This window comes from Phocoena sinus, chromosome 14, assembly GCF_008692025.1.
Source record: "Phocoena sinus isolate mPhoSin1 chromosome 14, mPhoSin1.pri, whole genome shotgun sequence".
In the NCBI taxonomy this organism is placed as follows: domain Eukaryota; kingdom Metazoa; phylum Chordata; class Mammalia; order Artiodactyla; family Phocoenidae; genus Phocoena; species Phocoena sinus.
The window spans coordinates 82,142,739-82,161,746 of record NC_045776.1 but is presented as its reverse complement, the minus strand read 5'-3'; the positions used below and the strand labels follow the sequence as shown (position 1 = coordinate 82,161,746).

The following is a 19,008-nucleotide window of genomic DNA, read 5'->3' as shown; positions in this document are numbered from 1 at the left end:
TAAAAGATGCATGCTGAAGTGTTTAGAGACAAAACGTCATAAGGTCTACAACTCAATGTCAAATGGCCTCAGAAAAAAATACTTTTAAGCAAAGCAAAAATACACAAAAAAACCAAACCAAACCACAACCCCCCTCCAACAAAAACCAAAAACCCCAAAACATTAAACATTAACAACTGACGAGTTTGGCTGGTGGGCATACAGGAGAGTATTATACTATTCGGTCAATTTTTCTGTATACTGGAAACTTTTTCATTTAAAGAGAATCCAGAGGGACTTCCCTGGTGGTCCAGTGGCTAAGACTCTGTGCTCCCAACGTACGGGGCCCCGGGTTCGATCCCTGGTTGAGGAACCAGATCCCACGTGCCACTAATAAGAGTTTGCGCGCTGCAACCAAGACCCAGTGCAGCCAAATAAATAAACATTAAAATAAATAAATAAATAGAAGACTCAAGATTAAACAAATAAATAAAAAGAAGCCAGAAGCCTCAAAATAAACCAACCTATAAATACACATATACACGTATACACACGTCCTCCACAGTCAGACCCCTTCTTACCACCTCATCAGCCACCATCCTCTCCCATCTGGACAACTACAGTAGCCCCCTCGCTGGTCTCCCTGCCTCCGCCCTGGCCTCCCCATCGTCTGACCTCAATCACAGCAACCAAGGTGATCCTTCATATCACGGCATTCAAACTCCCAAGGGCTCCTGTCTCACTCAGCATAAAGACCTGGGTCTGTGAAGTGGCCTATGAGCCCCAAAACTCGAGGTCCCGCCTCCTCTCTGACCTCATCTCGCTTGTTGAGACCCTCATGCCTTCTTCTCCAGCCACGCTGAGCACGCTCCTGCCACAGGGCCTTTGCACCGCCCACAATGTTCTTCTCCCACCTGGCTTGCTCCCTCCCCTAACCTGAGCCTCGTTTGCTCTCATGTCAACTTCTCAGTGAGGCCTTCCCTGACCATCCTATTTAAAATGCAACCCTAACCCACTCCCCTTTTTTACTTTATAATTCTCCAAAGCACTTATTTTCCAAATATTACATTGTATGATTCTTTTTAATTGCCCCTCAAGAATATGAGCTCCAGGCATTACCTTTCTTCTACCGTCACCTTCTGGGGGCCAGCACTTGGCAGGACCTCCTTAAAGACCCTTCCAACTGCCTGGCTGAAGGCTGGCGGGAGAGAGGCCCCCTCTGAGCCCAGCCCCTGAGGGCACATACCTTCGGCCCCAGGGAGCTCCTTCCTGTCGGCCTGGGCCTCATCCGCCTTGGCGTCGGTGCCATCACCGGGCGCGGCCGAGGTGGGCTCGGGGGCGGGGCTGGAGTTGCTGCTGTTCTCCTGTTTGATGGGGGAGGCGTCTGCAATGGAGCTCTGGTTGCTGTTATCATCTGCACGGGGTGGGGGGGTGGGGGGACACGACAGAACCACAGCGTGAAATGCCGCGGCTGCTGACTCAAGGCGTGGGGGGGGGCTCAGTCCCCCCCCCCCCCCCCCCCCCCCCCGGCCTTGCTGCCCGCAGCCCTACAGGACGCTCTCCCGGGGGAGGAGACACCTCTTCCTCCTGAGGCCGCTGAGCTGCCCACCCAGGGCCGCCCCACACGTTCTGCGCAGGGTGGAAGCTCATCTGAGCTCCCCCTCCCCGACTCACTGAGGGGACTCCTGTGTTAGCGGCAGCCGACCGCAGACGGTGGCCCGGCACGTTGAAAATCTTTGGGCCAAAAAAAAAAAAAAAAAAGGGGGACTTCCCTGGCAGTCCAGTGGTTAAGAATGCGAGCTCCCACAACACAGGTTTGGGTTTGATCCCTGGTCGGGGAACTAAGATCCTACATGCCACGCAGTGTGGCCAAAAATAAATAAATAAAACAAAATCTTTGGGGGTCACGTGAGGTCTTGTTCTGGGTGAAGAAACCAGACATCTTGTGGGCCTGGCTCTGAAGCACTGCAAAGGCCAAAGTGGTCCCACAAGGCAGCATTGTCAAACCGTTTCATCGGATCTGATCCAGCTGTGGACCAATTCCACTTGATACAAAATAAAAGGCAGAGAAACGGCAACAAGTTCACAACAGAAAGTGGATATTCTACAGGACAACCGGCCCAGGCTTTCCAACAAGTCAACGCAACTAAAGGAAAAAAAATAAAAGGAGAAGCAGAGAAGATTACGGTCGTATTACAGATTAAAGAAATTTAAGAGACCTAACAACTAAGCATGACGTATGGAATTTATCTGTACCCTGTTTTGAATGTGCCAGCTCTGAGAGACATATTGGGACAAATGGGGAATCTGAATACAGTCTGGAGTTTAAAAGTAAGGAATTAATTTTTTTAGGAGTGATAATGGTACAGTGGGTAGATAGAAATGTCATTTATCAGTGATGCGTGCTGAAGTGTTTAGGTACAGACTTAAGAATCATGACGTGGGGAAATGTACTTTAAAATCTTCTGGCATGGGTTGCATACAATTGTCAGAATTCCCTGAATTTTACACTCGAGAGCTGTGCATTTTTTTACTTGTAAATCGTAGTTCAATTAAAAAACTTAACACATTCAAAAAAACAGATGAGGCAAATGTAGCATAATGTTATGAAAACCTAGGTGGGTAGGCATATGGGTTTCATCATACTATTCTCTCTACTATTCTCTATTATGACATTTTTTCATAATAAAAAGGAAAAGGGGAAGAAAGTTAGCTGGGCAAGGGCATTAGGGGTTAAGCTGGGGGGCCAAGCTGGGGATCCTGGGGCACATCCCCCCCTTGCCCTGGACACCCTTTCTTGGGCACAAAGAGTCATTTTATTTTATTATTTTTTTGGCCGCACCGTGAGGCTTGTGGGATCTTAGTTCTCAGACCAGGAATCAAACCCAGGCCTTCAGCAGTGAAAGTGCTGAGTCCTAACCACTGGACCGCCAGGGAAGGCCCCACAGTTTGCTTTTTGACACTGAGTTATTCCCCAAGGGGGTGCACCATTCCTGGGGGTACTGCAATACCAGGTCGATGTGTGGAGGGGACACACATCCACACATAGCAAGCTCCTATTCCAACCGCCTGCTCCAAAAATCCATTCAATATATTGTCCTTGGATGGAGGACGTATCAGATATTAAACTGATAAGAACAGATACTACACTTGACCTTAGCCGAAAGGCCGAGAAGCGAGCAAAGAGTCATTTTAAACTACAGATACCCATGTGGTGTTACCCTGCTTTCCTGGGCCATGCTGTGCACCTGGGACCAAGGCCATTTTTGTAAAAATGAGAGAGAGAGAAAGAAAGAAACAGACAGGGAAGGAAGGAGAGGAGAGAAAACGAGAAGCACATCGACACATCCAGGGCACCTAACTACATGCCGGGCACCAGGCCAGGGCATTTACAGTCACCTCGTTTAATATCAACAACCTCCCAGATGGGGAGACTGAGTCCCAGCAGCAGAGCCCCGGGGTCGGGCTGGTCTGCCCAGCCCCAAACCCCGAGTCTTTCCTCTACCTCAACCTGGTGAGGAAGCGCCAGGCAGCCCTGCAGCCCTGACTTGGTAAATTGCATCTTATTTTAAGTGTACTCTGGGGCGCTCATTACACAAAAGCATCCTCTCGTGAATTCTGGGACTTAAAAAAAAAAAGATATAAACACCCTCGATTTACCTTTCGAGAAAATCTCAGCCTCCTTCCTATGCCAAGATACATGGCCGTGTGTGTTGGAAGCACAGAAGGCGGAGGCTCAACCTCTGGGTCCCAGCGTTAGGTCATGCTAATTAAAGACAGTAAGCACTAATGTTTAACAAGTCAGCTGCCCTGAGCCTTGCCTGGTAACCTGGTAACGGCGTGACCCTGATGCTTGGGCTGACCTCAGGTGGATCCTGGAGACAGATGCCCTGTCCCTTCATGTCCTCCTGTGGCCATCCTCCCGCCTGTAGCCTTCCAGATAACTCTAACCAGGCCCATAGCTTTCCCTGAGCTTTCACTCCCTGCAGGCGGACTTGGTCTTTCTTGGCTGCACATGTACTAAAATGGAAGGTGAGCAAGGTTCCTGAGTCGGGGACCTGGGTTGCTCAGTATTCTAGATTTTTCTGGGCTAGTGGCCGTGAACTTGAATTCTGCCTCCTCCAAAGGACTGCAGATGCCCGCACTGGCATTTATGAACTTCCTAACTCTGCACAAGTTACTTCGCCTCCTCGAGCCTTAGCTTCACCATCTGTACAAAGGTGGCTCATCACCAGGATTAAATGAGGTAATGCCCAAAATGGGCTGAGCAAGATGCTTGGCACACTGTGACAGCTTCTTAGATGTTAGCTACTGATACGCCAAGGCCTTTAAGGGATTATCTTATTCAATATTCATAACGACCTTGTGAAGTAGGCATTACCACCCCAAGGCTACGTGTTCAGTACCTAGCCCAGGATCACGCCATGATGGGTAGATCCTAGGAGAGTCACATTAGAATCCAGGTGGGATCCTGCCCTCTGCTCGAAAAGGTTCTCACCTGTAATTCTATGAATTAACTGAAACTGAGCCAGGCCAGGGGCCTCCTCGGTCCCCAGAGAGTGGGGATGCTAACCAGCGACAGAGGGACAGGGTGCGTCCCAACTCAAATACCTATTTCTGAAAATGAAATGCATCCCGACTAAAATTATACGGCCAGTTGTTGGTGTGTGTGTGTGTGTGTGTGTGTAAGACACTTTCTTGACACGTTAACTGTCAGCGAACACCCCCCCCCGTGCTTCTCTGAAGCCAATTCAGCAAAAAGCAAGACTCCTTGCCCTTGGAGCTTGTGACTGTTTTCCAGACTAGTCAGTTTGGGCAAATGGGGAAGTTTGCTGGCCTCCCTTCCCCCAGAGTAAGACAGCCTGGATCTGGAGGGTTACAAACTAGATCCAACCACTATTCCCTCTTGACTTACTTGTTTATTTATCTAACATCACCTTGTTGCGCAAAAAGGCTTGGGTGGTCAGAAGTACAAAGACACTGAAGCTGGGATCAAGACAGAGAAAGGCAAGTGCTGGGAGCTCCTAGACCGGCAGGGCCAGGCTGCGGACAAAACAGGAGGTGAGCCTGGTGGGCCTGGAGAGGCCACGCTCTCCCCGCAGGGGCAGCTGCTCCTGTTGCAGTGGGCTGTGGCCTCGAGGAAGAACATGCCCAAGGGCTGGCAGATCTGATTTCTCAAAGGATGGGAGAAATGCAAATTTTCTGATTTATAAATATCAGAAACTCAATTTTTTAGAAACTTCTGGTTCAACTCTCTGAGGTTAGAAGTCAGGTAGTGGTTTTCCATGGTGGGTTGGGGAATGACCGGGAGGGGACAACACGGGGATTGCCGGGAACATTCTGTCCTGATTTGGGCTGGTGACAAAGGTGTGTGCAGTTTGTGAACATCTCATGGAGCCACACACTTAGGATTTGTGCCTTTCCTCTCAGATAAAAAGGTAAAAAAAAAACCCACCAGCAGCATCAGAACTGCAGACTGGCTAAAGCATGTCAACAGCCTGGATCTGATCAGTGGGACACTGGTTACAACTTTTGAAACAAGACAGCAAAGGAAGTTAGGCAGTCGATGTAGAAGGGAAGGTCCTAGGGTCCCAGACTGATTCACATGAAGTCAGAAATCCAGTTAGAGCTTCCCAGTAGCCCAAGTGAAATAGGAAATAAGAATCATTCATATGATACGTCAGGCCCAGGAGGGAAAAAGATAAGATTCCCCCAAAAAACTTCCTGGGCACATGGGGCTAACAGAACACGTCCTGTGACATTTGTGTCTCTGGCTCATTTAATGACTCTCGGCTTTGCTGCTCTAGGAAAAGCAGCTTCTTCTCCTCTGCTGAGCCTCCTCCTTGGCACAGAAGCCTCCCGGTCCTGCCCAGCCCTCCTACCCCTCGACTGGAATGTGAACAAACCTGCTGGTAAAACAAAAACACAACCAAGTGCTGCGGGCAGGAGAGGGGCCCGGCTGGCTGGCTGGCTGCGGGGAGCTCACCATGCATGTCCATCATTCCCGGGGAGGAGCTGTTCTCCGGGGTGGTCACCTCTGAGCCACACTTCTCATCTTTGCCCTTTTTCTTGTTCTTGTTTTTCTGGAGGAGAAAAATGATGCAGAAACCGAGTCATCAAATTGTGTGTGTGTGTGCACGCGCGAGTGAGACCCTGGGGAGCGAGATGAATATTTTATTCCGCTGACTCATCCTGGAGCCCCCAGGGCTCTGGAGGGCTCCACTGGCCCGCATTTGAACACGTCCCAGGAGGAGCCTCACCTGCTTTGGAATCAAGGAGCCCTGTGGAGGGGAGGCTTCCGGGGCTGCGATGGGGGGCTGGGGGTAAGGCTGCCTTGCTTCTGGGGCCAGCCCCACAGGTATGCAAACACCCTGGCTGGTGGGAATTTCCTCTGGGGAAAAGGCCATGGTCACCCTGCCCGAAGCAGGTACAGTACAGGGATGCCAGGTAAGGGATGGAAAAGACAGCTCACACATTTCCACCATCTTCAGGCCCCTGGGACTGCCTTCCTCAAAGACAGTCAGCTGACTTCCGGCCCGACACTGGGGACCAGGTGAGGAGGGAAAGCCCAGGGGAGGAGGGAAAGGTCAAGGGGATGCTTTTGTACGTGGTTCCATTTTTTACGGATGGAATGGAATTTTGTGGAAACAACCTAACTGTGTCCATTGGTAAAAGACTTGTTAGACACATTACAGTACATTCACTCAACGCACTGGGATGTGACAATCACAGAGTCCAAGTACAAGCTCTTCCTGTACTAATATGGAAGGATCCGCAGAAATATTCACATATTAAAATATTTCAGTATCTCCAAGATGTATTAAAGAAAGGTGCAGAACATGTGAACAGGATGCTGCCACTGGTGGTAAAGGAAGAGCATAAATGAGCGTGTGTTTGTAGTTTTGCGTGCACAAGCTCTCTGGAAGGATAAACAAATACTGGTTGTCTCCAAGGAAAAGAGCTGGATGGGGTTGGAGGTGTTCAGCCGGGATGGGAAGCAGATGTATAAAAAGATAAGACTGTAAAAAAAAAGTAACATGTGAAGAATATGCAAACCTATAGAAACAGAAAGTAGACTGGTGGTTTCCAGGATCTTGGGGAGGGTATGCGTTTTGTTTTCGGGGTAATGAAAAACGTTCTGGAATTACAGCGGTGATGGTTGCACAGCTGTAAATATACCAACACTCACTGGCACACTTTAAAAGAGTGAACTTTATGGCATGTGAATCGTTTTAGTTTTAAAAAAGAGTTTTAAAGTAACAATTGAATTTTGTAACGTGTTTTACCTATTTAAGAGAAGACAATTTTCAAGAGTTCTGAAGAAAAAAAAAAAAAATGATGTAACCACGTCATTACTGGGTGTTTGAAAACAAGAAAAGAGGGACTTCTGTTGGCGGTCAGGTAGTTAAGCCTCCGCGCTTCCAATGCAGGGGACGTGGAAAGTTTGATCCCTGGTCAGGGAACTAAGATCCCACATGCCGCGCGGTCAAAAAAACCCAACCAAAAACAAAAACATGGAAAGCTACCCCTTCCCGCTGAAGATTACCGGCCACAACCATCAGGGATTCGGATCCAGCTATCCAGGGTGAGGCCCAGGAACCTGCATTTTGTTGAGACTCCCAGGGGATCTAATGCTCAGCCAGGCGTGGGACCCACCACCCTAGAGAAAGGGGGGAGGAGTATTGTACATCTTGGCTCAGAGATGACGGCGAATTAGCATCTGAGCACTGTCTGCGCAGCTGTGCTGAGCTAAATTCTTCCCATATGATATACTGCCTTTGCTCTGTCGCAGAAACCCCAGGAGCTGGATGTTACTGTTCTACAGCACAAAAGAGGGAACTAACCCAGCGAGGTGGGGTCACCCGTCTGGTATCACAGGCTAATTGGGGGTAGTCTGTCCAAATCCAAACCTTGAGGTCTTTGCCCAGCCCCAGGCTGCCCTGTCCTTCCTGATAGCCCATATATTACATTCTCTCCTTCGTCACAATCCATTTGGCACTTCCCTGATGTCTGTTTCATGCTATTCTATAATTATCTTCCCCCAACAAGATTATAAATTCCTTGAGAGCTGGGACCACATCTTCTCAAATGCAACCGGCGTTTATACAACACCTAATGATGTGCAAGGCGCAGACGTGGGCAAGAGCCAGGAGCTGCCTTCGAGGAGGCTGGCTGCACTCTGCTCTCCCTCTGGAACGGCTGGCACCAAAGGCCAGGACAGTCTATGTCGGTGCCTCTGGGGGAAGCAGCCCTGGTGGCTCCACGAACCAGCCCAGGCGAGGACCAGAGGGGATGACAAGCCCCCACGTTCTCAGCCCAGCACCGACCCACCCAGGGGCTGCATGTGATCAAAGGGTCAAGAATGGAGCCTCAGCCCTGCCAGGAGACCCAAGACTCGTGGGGCAGGTCACTGGAGACTGTGGAGAGAGGCTTTATCCCGCGGTTCTTTTTTTATTCTTGGCCACGCCACACGGCAGGCAGGATCTTAGTTCCCTGACCAGGGATTGAACCCGTGCCCTCTGCAGTGGTATTGTGGAATCTTAACCACTGGACCGCCAGGGAAGTCTCTGCCCCGCTTTATGGCCCCTAGAAACCTACCAATCGTGCCCACTGTCACGACTGGAGGCATGTGGTCAGTGTGAGCTGAGCCATCCTTGCATAGTAGGGAAGGCACTCAGGCAGGACGAACAGCCCATGCAAAGGCCTGTCAGTGGGACCATTCTGGATTTTGACTGGAAATGAGAGCAGCTGACCTGTGGGTCTTTGAGGGTAACTGGCCTGGGACCCACCAGGCTGAAAAACTATCCGTGATGCGGGGCAAGTCTGTCATCAATGCCTCCCTGAGAGCAAGCGCAGCCACGAGGCCTTCCTCTAGAGGTCACAGTCGCCGCCCCTCCTGGAACCCTCCCCTGTCAATGGTCCCTGCTTCTCCGCACCAAACTTTCACGCTGGGGTCACCCTTCACCAGCAGCTCCAACCACCAGAAGGCTCTCCAAGAGTGGAGAGTATGTGCTTTGGAGTCAAAAGACCTGACATTTGCTGTGTGACTCTGGGGAAATGGCTTTGCCTCTCTGAGCCTGTGTCTTCCCTTGTCCAGAGTGGATAAAGAGCTCACTCCACAAAGTAGTGCCTGGCAGATGGTCAGGTGCCAAGAATGACACCACAACGATGGGGGAGGTACCTGTCTGCAGGTACCGCCACGCCCACCGCAAAGCCATGGTGCCCAGGGCCTCAGGGAGAGGATAACTCTGCACTAAGCAGTGTGCCCACTGGCAAACCATGGGGCTGTCAGCCCCGAAGAGGCGACTTACAGGGGACATTCCCCACCTCTCTGAGGGCCAAACTCTGGGGCTGGATGATGGGGGGAGGGGTAGACACAGGTTCAGCAGCCTCTCCAGCCCTAAGCTGGGTCCTTCTGCTGCCCAAATGGCCTTGGCCCCAGGGTCCCCGCATGGTGGGTGGCAGTGGACAGCCCCCTCTCCCTGTGATGGGAGAGAGTGTGGATGGACAGCCCCACCCCAGGGGACCGGCCCCACATACTCACATCGTCAACCTTTGGCTCCGTCACAGGGACCCACTTGTAGATTCGCAGGGATGTGTCACCCACAGTCACCCACTTCTTCTCCCTGCAGAGGACGAGGAAGAACCCATTACCGGGGGGCTTCGGGGGCAGGCCCTTGCTCACGCCGGCGGGGGGCACAGGCCGCACTCCCTTGGAGCAGCTGTGACGCGGTGACAGCTCCAGGCAGGGCTGAGAGAACATCTCCGGATCACACAGACGAGGGCTTGAATCCCAGCTCCGCCGCTCGCTGGCTGGGGGCCCCTGGGCAAGTCACTTCGCCAGCCTGAGCCTCAGTTTCCCCATCTGCTAGACCACATGGGGTCGTCAGTCTCTCCAGGCTTCCGCGAGTGAGACAAAGCATGTCGCATGTCGACTGCTTCCTGTGCCTGGAAGAGTGCCTCGTGAGACCGGAGGGGAGGGCGGGGCTGCCACTGGGATGATTCCTCTGGATGGAGGGAATCAGCCCCGGTTCCTCCAGCCTTCACCCCCCCCAGAGCCGGCGAACTGGGCCACCCGAGCCCCTCTGGGCAGCAGAGAGGGCTTCAGAACAGGGCATTTCCTCCGCGGGGGTGGGAGGGTCTTCCCCAAGGGCACCCAGGGGCTCACCCTGCCCCCCTCACCCTGCACCCTGCCTCAGAGGTCGTGGGAAGGGAAGCAGGCGCTGACAGCATGAGTAACCACCCCAGGCTCTTCCGGGCAAACGCCAGTTAGATCAGCCCCGGGGAATGGAGAGCAGGGGGGAACCTGGATGCCCAGTGGCCTCGGCCCCAAGGGCAGTCCCCAGATGCTGAAACCGAGGGGCTGCGGCAGGGAAGCACAGCCCCGTCTGCGGGCAGCCACGGCCGGGAGGTTGCCTGCCCCGAGACCCTATACGTCAGTTCGGAGACAGGCTTCAGTTCCAGGGTCTCAGCTCCTAACGTCTGCACAGCTGCCCCCGATCCACCCCCAGCCACATCCTAAACTCCTGGGGCACAGTGCCCAGGGGCCCCCAGCTGCCAAAGGCAGGTTGATGGTGAGAAGCAAATCACAAGCCACGAGAAGGAAAGGGGGTGACTGCTTTCCACTAAGGGTAATGATGGTAATTACCACTCTCTCCTCCTACCTCTCTGCTTCGAGCATCGTCCTTCTCTAGCTATATCACCCCAGCCTCCCAACTTCGGTCCTCGACCTCTGGCAGCCTACGAGTCAGGTCCTGTCACCTCCTGCCCCTAACACTAGGAGTGACAGCCAGAGGCCACGTGCCTGAGGACACCATGGCTAAGGGAGAGCCCCCCTCAGAAGGAAAGCTGGGGTTTCAACCAGGGAGCTGGGCTCTGGAGTCCACAATTTGATGGGACAGCCAGACGTACACCTGCTGTAGGTGGCATAGCGGCCGGGAGCCCTCAGCAACGTTAGCGACACGGGTTCCACCAGAGCCGAGAATTACGTGTGGCTGTGGGCGCCTCGTCCAGCCTCCCCACCAAGACCTTGGCCTTGGGTCCTCTCCTCCATGGGCAAGTAGCCCTCCCAAGCTGGTGGGACACATTACCACCACCTGGCACCCATTCACCACTGGGGGTTCCAGGTGCCCAAGCACACTCAAAACCAGCTGACCCAAACCACGGACACTTCCATACCCCAAACTGTGCCTGTGCGGGTCCGTCCCAAAGTCCCCGGCTGGCGGAAGCTAGGGCCTGGCTTTTCCTTATTCTACTATGACCATTTCTAGTGCCTTCTGTGTGCTGAGCACACACTCTAATCATCCCATAAGCTCTCGTGGCAGCAACTGTCACCTTTCCTGTTTGACAGATAAAGAAACTGAGGCAGGGGGAGGTGGAGTCATTCTCCCTAGAACCAGTGTTCAAACCTCCATGCCACACTGTTTTTTGGAGCAGCCTCCCCTGCCCCATCCCTGCCCCGTTTAGCCCTGAGAGAATTAAACAAAGTCAGGCACCTAAGTCACCACCCACCTGTCCCCAGCCTCTCAGAGGCAGGATGGACGATCCACAACCCCAGTCTTTCCCCACCTTCGTGCTGAATAATCAACAGGTGCCTGGAAGGGACAGAGACGTTCCAAGAAACAACCTTGGTGACAAAGCAACAATGATGATGGCCATTGTGCGCTGAGGGCTTCCATGCCAAGCACTTTACTTACATGCCCTCTCTCCCGACAATTGCCAACAGACCTGTGAGAGGGAGACTACTGTCACCCCACTTTATAGATGGGGAAATGGGAGGCCCAGAGAAGTTATACCAGTAGCTCATGGTCACACAGCTAGTCAACGGCAGAACCAGGACTGGACACGGGCTCTGACCCCTGCTATTCTGTCTCCTGTGAAACACTACTAAGAAATGACTCCACAGAGCACATCGGTGACAGAAGCTGGACAAATCGCCCAAATCCCATGCAAATGGCCAAAGGCACTCACTACTCACAAGCCCCTCAACTGGCTTCTTTGGTCCGGGCCCCAGTAGGTCAGCAAATCCAAGGCTTGATTGTGTTATTAAAAAAAAAAAAAGTAATTGACTTGCAATAGACAGGACACCTCTCAGGTGCCAGATCTGGGCTTCGCAGGCCACACCTGAGCCAAGATGAATGTATCAAGTGGCAGGTAGCTTCCCAGAGAGGTTACAGGCCCTGCAGGTTCGGACCTGAACACATGTAGGTTCTGGTGCCTCCCTTGGTCCGGGTTCCCAACTCACCCCAGGGATTAGAAACCGTTCTCCAGCTGCATTTCTAGGTGTGGGCATTGAGGGGCCATGGGACAGAGGGAAGAGCATTGAGAACCCGACCTCAGCCTGGTATCCGGCCAGCAGCCACCCAGGGAGACACAGGCCCCAGAGCTCAGGGGCGAGTCACTGAGTGAGTAGCCGGTACTTCGGAGACACATCCAGAGAGCGCCGGGTGTGTCATCAAGCCAGCGGCCTGGCAGCGCCTCGGGAAATGACACAGGAACTCCAGAGAGCAGCTGAGAGTTCCCACTACCACCTCCAAACCCATCACCCTAGAACACACAGCCCCCCAAGCCCAAAGAAAGGTATTAAGCTGTACTTAATTACATCCGCAGTAGCAAACAAGTAGCCAACGGGTGTGTTTTGTCTGGCCTGCACGGTACTTTTAAAAATTTGAATCAATTACCAGACTTAAAAAAAAAAAAAAAGAAGCCAGGCCCCACATTAAAATGCAGATTCCTGGCCACTCTCAAAAACACGTTCTGGCCACGAGGGGCCCACATGCCCCGAGGAGCACTGACTCTCTCCAGATGGGGCCCTGGGGCTCCCTCGGATCCCCCAGGTCTCGCCACCTGCAGGCACTGGGCTCGGATTCACCACAACCACCAGGCCGCAGCCCAACCTTGCCACGAAGCTGCCCTGGGCACGGCCTGAGCCCTCCTGCCTTGCTGGCCCCTGGTAACCAGCCAGGCTTAAGTGCCTCTCTCTTCCCCACCAGGCTTGGGCTCCTGGACAAAAGCAGCAAATGAGGTCCCAGCTGCAGGAATAGAGACCCAAACACCCCTCCCCAGCACGGGCTCCTGTGTAAACTATGTGCACCCTTCTCCCCAGATTCTCTAGGCCGAGGGCAATGTCTAATGTTCCCCCAAGGTCAGGTCCAAGGAAGGGCTAGCCAGCCAGGGTGACCTGACTCCCTCAAAGAGGGCTCCGAACCCCTCACTCCTGATCCACTTCTCAGGGCTAGTCCTTGGCGCCGTAGGAGGCCTGGCTACAGCTGGCCTCATCCTAACTAGGCTCAGGCCCGCTTGACCTGTCCTGTGCCTGGTAGAAGGGTGCCCCTGGAAGTACCAAGGTGAGGGTTTAGGCACAGTCAAACCTCCCCTCGCCCCCAGAGACGGGCAGGAAGTCTCGGGGAACAGGCCTCTCTCTGTCTTCACAAGCTACCCTTCAGACCACGGATCCAGGGGTCCAAGGCCTAAGCCTACTTCGAGGCTCAAGGCTTTGCCTCCCGCCCAGGGACTCCCCCTGCCCTGCTTTTCTCCGCCCACACGGGGCCTCCTAACCCTGCCCCAGCTTCCCCAAAAGGAGCCCACCATTTCGTTCTTCCTTCTTGTTCTAGCTGCCTCTCACTCCACCAACCTGCCTTGCTGGGACACAGAAAGGAGAGGAGAAACGGCCGGCAGCTACCGACAGGGTGGCCACGGCTGGCTGTTGGCTTTTTCCACAGCAGGGGAAGGGTAGGGCTGGCAGAAGGGGGAATTTTTAGGGGTCCCTGGGACTGAGGAGAAATACCACCTTAGGCTTACAGGCTAAGTGGTATGCCAGGCACCTCCATTCTGGATTTAAAAAAACAAAACAGGGGCTTCCCTGGTGGCGCAGTGGTTGAGAGTCCGCCTGCCGATGCAGGGGACACGGGTTCGTGCCCCGGTCCGGAAAAATCCCACATGCCGCGGAGCGGCTGCGCGTGAGCCATGGCCGCTGAGCCTGCGCGTCCGGAGCCTGTGCTCCGCAACGGGAGAGGCCACAGCAGTGAGAGGCCCGCGTACCTCTAAAAAAAAAAAAAAACAACAACAAAAAAAAAAAAAAAAACAAAACAAAACAGGATGCAGAGTTAAATTGGAATTTCAGATAAATGACGAATAATTTTTTTAGTATAAGTATGTCTCAATTAGTGCATGGGACATACTTACACTAAAAAAAAAAAAGGAAGTATTTAAAAATATTATTTCTTTGTTTACCTGAAATTCAAATTTAACTGGGTGCCCCATAATTTTATTTGCTCAATCTGGCAACCCAGTGTCCCAGCCAGTGGTGAAATGCACGGTTGGTGGCTACACAGTTAATAAACAACCCCAAACCACAAGGGCTGACTGGAAAACGCATTCTGAAGGCACAGCGAGGGTGAGATTTGGCTTCTCGGGGCTGGGGAAACCCAGGAAACAAGGCAAAGGCTTTTTTTTTTTTTTTACTTAGAATGAGCAGGAGAAAAAGAAAAAGAAAGAAAAAGAAAAATCAGCAAAATGCAAGTTTCTACCCCACAGTAAGGACCGCATTTAATGACTGCTCCTGTGTGTAGGATAAGTGCTTTTCGAGACATGGTGCTATTCCAGAAGGGGAGAAGGTAGCACAGGAACCTCTGGTCGTGGTTAGAGAAGTTATGTGGTTAGCCCAAGGTCACACTGGAAGCCCAGCCATGAGATCCCAAAGCCTGAGGTCTTCTAGAGGACTTGACTCGTAGTTTCCCAAGACACAAAAAAGGAAGGGAGACACGTTCTCCTCTTGTCCCCCCAAACACAGGCCTCGCCGGCAGCGGGCTAAGCAACACTGAGGGCCACCAGGCCGGCTGCTCTGGGGCCGGCAGGGTGGAAAACCCCACACAGCTCCATCTGCCCTCCCAGCAGAGCAGCTGTCAGGGTGCAGGAGCCTCCGCCAGGCTGGGAACCTGGAGCGCAAGGCCCCGCCAAGCCTCCCGCAGCACGGAAAGGCAGCTGGCCCCCACCCCTTTCTCACCTCCAGGCTGCTGACAGAAGGGACTCAGGCCCAGACAACAGCTCTTTCTTTGCACAGGCGTTCAGGCAGGGGACCACTCCAGCCTTCCCTCTGGGAATCCCGCAGGAGAGGGGGTGGTGGGCTTGTTTTCCCCTGTGCGTTTTGGCCTGCAGCTGTTTCTGCCATTTTTAAATGGCTCCAGTCCGGGCACTGGGCGCCCTGCGCACCAGGGGAGCTCCCACGGCAGGGAAGACTTGGATCTCAACTTTGGAAGGCCTTCCCTTCTCACGGTTCTGAAAATTCTTTGTCCCACTAGAGCCAAACCCAGCCCTCGGCCGGGCATCCGGCCATCTGCAGACAGCCCTTTCCATAGGAGGCCCGGGAGCACGTGGACTTTATTGATTTTCCTCTTGCCTTTTTTGTTGGGTTTGACTCAGAAAGGACAGCTAACTTGTGACACGGCTAGACTGGAGGCTAGCCCCCAGTGGTTTTGAGGGACCGAGGCGAGGCGTTACTCAAGAAATGACACCCCTAAACATAAACAGAGCCTGCCACGGGGCCTGCGGGGGTTTGCAGGCTTTAAATAAAGGGTCAGGACGAGCCCGCGGGCGCTGACACTCGAACGGCGCTGCGGCTCCCCTCCCTCCCTGACCCTGGTGAGGCCGTGGGAAAAAAATAATAAAGTTGAAATCCGGGAGCTGGGAGTTTTCAACAAGTCCACCCCAACCTGGCGATCGGCTCGCGCCTCGGGCCTGGCCCTCGGGCCGATTCCGAGACAGACCCGGACGAGGCCGGGGAAACGTTCAGTCGTATTAATTACAACCAGGCCACGCCGGACGGAATCTCACGTGAGCTGGAGAAACCGCACGGCCGACACCGAGTCCCCCTCGCCCCCCGCGCAGAGAACAAAAACAACGGCTCTCTCCGCAAAACAAACGCGAGCTGCCGGGTTCGGACAGGCAGACGCGGCCCAGGACCGGGGTCTGGCCCCCAACATTCGCTTGCCCAGACCCCCGCGCCCGGGTCCGGGCACAGCGGGGCGGGAGGGGGGAGCCCGGAGCCCCGGGCCCCGCGGCCGCCGCCGGCGTTTCCTCCTCGCACTCGCCCCCATCTTTCTTCCTCGCCAAGAGCCCTCGCTCCAGGCAGCCCAAAGCGCTAAATTTAAACGGCTCGCGCTCTGCAAACTCCGCAGACTCGAGGGCGCCGGGCCTGGGAGGCGGGGAGCGAGCGAGCCAGCCAGCCAGCCAGCCAGCCGGCCGGGGAGGGAGGGAGGGAGCGAGGGAGGCCCGGCGCGGGCAAGGGCGCGGGGGCCGGCGCTGCGCCGCCCGGGGCGCGCGGGTAGGAGACGGAGACAGCGGCGGCGGCCCGCTCGGTGCCTGCACAATGGAGCTCGCGCTCTCCCCTCTGCCGCCGGCATCGCGGCCCCGGCGCGCGGGAAGCCGCTTTCATGTGACTTGCACAAAACGAAATGGCTTCTGGGGCCGGCCCCGAGCCCCCCTCCCGGGAGCCGAGCGCCGCGCCGGGGACTGCCCGCCGCTCCACCGCCCGGCCCGGGGCGCCCGCCGCCTCCAGGCTGCCGCCGCCGCGCCAGGTGGGCGACAGGCGCGAGCGCACCTGGGCAGCGGCCGCGGCCCCCGCCGCGCGCAGGTGACCCGGCTCGCGCGCCGCCCGCCCTCTCCAACTCCTGGGCCCGCGGGCGGCCCGGGGCGCTGCGCCCCGCCGGCTTTTTGTATCTGGTCTCGGGGTTCGGGGCGGCCGCGGCGCGAGCCTGCAACCGAACGAGAGAACAAGCCGGCGCCTCCGCTTACCATTTGCGCACTTTCTCGATAGCCGCCATGACCCTCTTGATATCATCTTTGGCCCGGCTCCTGGTCTCGGCTCGAACCGACCTGCCCGACATGGTTCTGGCGGGGAGAGAGAGGCTGGGGGAGCGCGCCCGCCGGGTCCTGCTCGCGCTCCGCGGCGGCCACACTCGCGCCCGCCCGCCCGCTCACTCACACAGAGACACACACACAGACACACACACACACAGACACACACACACTCGCACACATACACACACACACACACACAAAGCCTAGTGCCGCCGCGCGCCCAGGGCCCAGTGCGCAAGCGCCGGGCGGCAGCTGCACCGAGCTGGGGGAGCAGCGCCGCCGCGGCCGCCGGTAGTGCGGCCTCCGGGCGCCGCTGCCGCCGCGGGGCAGCGCCGCGAGCCTCTCCGCCCACCCGGGGGAGGCGCCCGCGACCCCCCGCTCCCCGGGGAGGCGACGAGGGGTACCCGGCGACCCCCGGCTCCGGGCACGCGGAGGGGAGGCGGGCCAGCGGACGTGCGCGCGGACACTTACTCGGAGGCCGCAGGTGCCGGGGGGTCCCCGGGAGAGGGCGGGCCGGCGGGGCGGCCGGCCGTGGAGGGAGCGCATTCCTGGGGAGCCAGCGCGGCAGCCCATCCGCTGCCCCGGGTGTGTGGCAGCGTCTGCAGTAATGGAAGTTTCCTGTTGGGCTCCCGACTTCTCCGAGTTGAAGGCGCCGATTCGGGACGCGAGGTGCTCTTGGAAAGAGTTGAGAAACGCGGACCTCTGCTGACCCCTCTGCCCGGTTTAAATACGCGAGCTAGGACGTCGCTTCCCTATCCTTCGTCCTTTTGGAAAACGAGGGTGGGAGGAAAGGTGCCTGGGGTGACCACTAGAGACATCCGACCTTGCTTATGAAAGAGCTTTCGGCGCAGGAAAAGCTCGATGATTATTTATCAGCGTTTCAACAGGGGCTCTTGGACCTTTCCTCCTAGTGATAAGTTGCCCTGGCCATAAAAAAAGGTCAGGGAGCCCACGCTGGGGTTTCTGTTCGAGAACCACGAGTTGAGTTTAAGTCACTCCTGATGTAAGTCCCAGGCTCAGCCCAGGTGCTGCCACCTCACAAATGACCCTGGCAGGTAAAATGGACTGGCCAGCGACAAGGAGGACTTCTGGGCTGGTTTCTTCCCCGTGGTGCCTTACGACAGCTCCGCACGAATCTGCAATTACCAGGATAAGCCAGGGGCCTCAACCTTATGTTCAGCTGCAGCTAAATTATCTTGACCAGAGCCAATTCGTGCCCAGGTGGATGCTGGGGAAAAAGAATGACCCCGTTAGCAAGCCCAGTGCCTTGGAGATCAACTAACCCAACATCAGTCATTTTACATGGAGGGAAACTGAGTCCCAGGGAAGTTCAAGGACACAGCCATGAGCTAGATGTTTGTCTTCCGCTCATTCTAAAATCAAGCCCTTTCCCCTGAGGTTTTGGTTTGGGGGAGAAAAGCTTCTGGCGATACGGAGTGGAAGCTGCACTGCAGGCCTTTTCCTATGCATGTCCTTTTACCATACCAAACCCCAAGTTCCTGATGTGAGGATTATATGGGAAAACATGTAACAGTGGGTCATAAGGCAGCAGTCTCATACCCTTGGCCCTCTGACTTACCTGGCCAGCAGATACATGCTTAAGGTTACACAGAACTTTTTAAAGCATATATTTGAATGAAAAATGGGAACATATATTTAAAAATCCAAGTACTGAATGATGAATGGACAAATGGGCATATCTATACAATACAATATTATTCAGCCATTAAAAAGGAATAAAGTACTGATACATGCCACGGCATGGATGAACTTTGAAAACATCCTAAGTAAAAGAAGCCAGTCACAAAAAGACACATATTGTATGATTCCACTTATACGAGTTATCCAGACTAGGCAAATCCCTAGAGACAGAAACCGGAGGGACCGTGGGGAGGGGGGGAACGGGGAGTGACTTCAAATGGGTACAGGTGTTCCTTTGGGGGTGGTAAAAAAGTTCTGAACGTAGGCAGTGGCGATGGTCGTGCAGCATTGTGAATGTGCTTTCTGTCGCTGAATCGCACACTTTAACGTTGTTGCAGTGGTCAGTTACATGATGTGTATTTTGCCACAGTAAAAAGATCTAGAGATAGCAGAAGACCTGCAAACCGGGCCCCACGTGCCACACGGCAACAGTCAGCCGGAGCCGAGACGCCCTGTGCCCCTCAGATAGAG

General features: G+C 54.7%; 1 protein-coding gene and 1 pseudogene across 2 annotated transcripts in view; both read right to left on the bottom strand.

Annotated features, from left to right (window-relative positions):
* Positions 1–18,705, bottom strand: part of BCL7A (BAF chromatin remodeling complex subunit BCL7A) — a 30,884-nt gene extending 12,179 nt beyond the window's left edge. Inside the window, exons 1-5 of one of the 2 annotated variants that reach the window (XM_032603603.1) lie at positions 17,308–18,705; positions 16,771–16,866; positions 9,524–9,605; positions 5,966–6,062; positions 1,226–1,393 (exon numbers count right to left, since the gene is read on the bottom strand). In XM_032603603.1, coding sequence (XP_032459494.1) covers positions 1,226–1,393; positions 5,966–6,062; positions 9,524–9,605; positions 16,771–16,862 — 439 coding nt within the window. In that variant the 5' untranslated portion in view covers positions 16,863–16,866; positions 17,308–18,705. Of the gene's footprint in view, positions 1–1,225; positions 1,394–5,965; positions 6,063–9,523; positions 9,606–16,770; positions 17,134–17,307 lie in introns of those variants that run through there. The other variant, XM_032603604.1, reaches the window with a different exon arrangement.
* On the bottom strand, positions 2,957–3,159 carry LOC116739381 (annotated as a pseudogene).
* Positions 18,706–19,008: the final 303 nt, after the last annotated feature.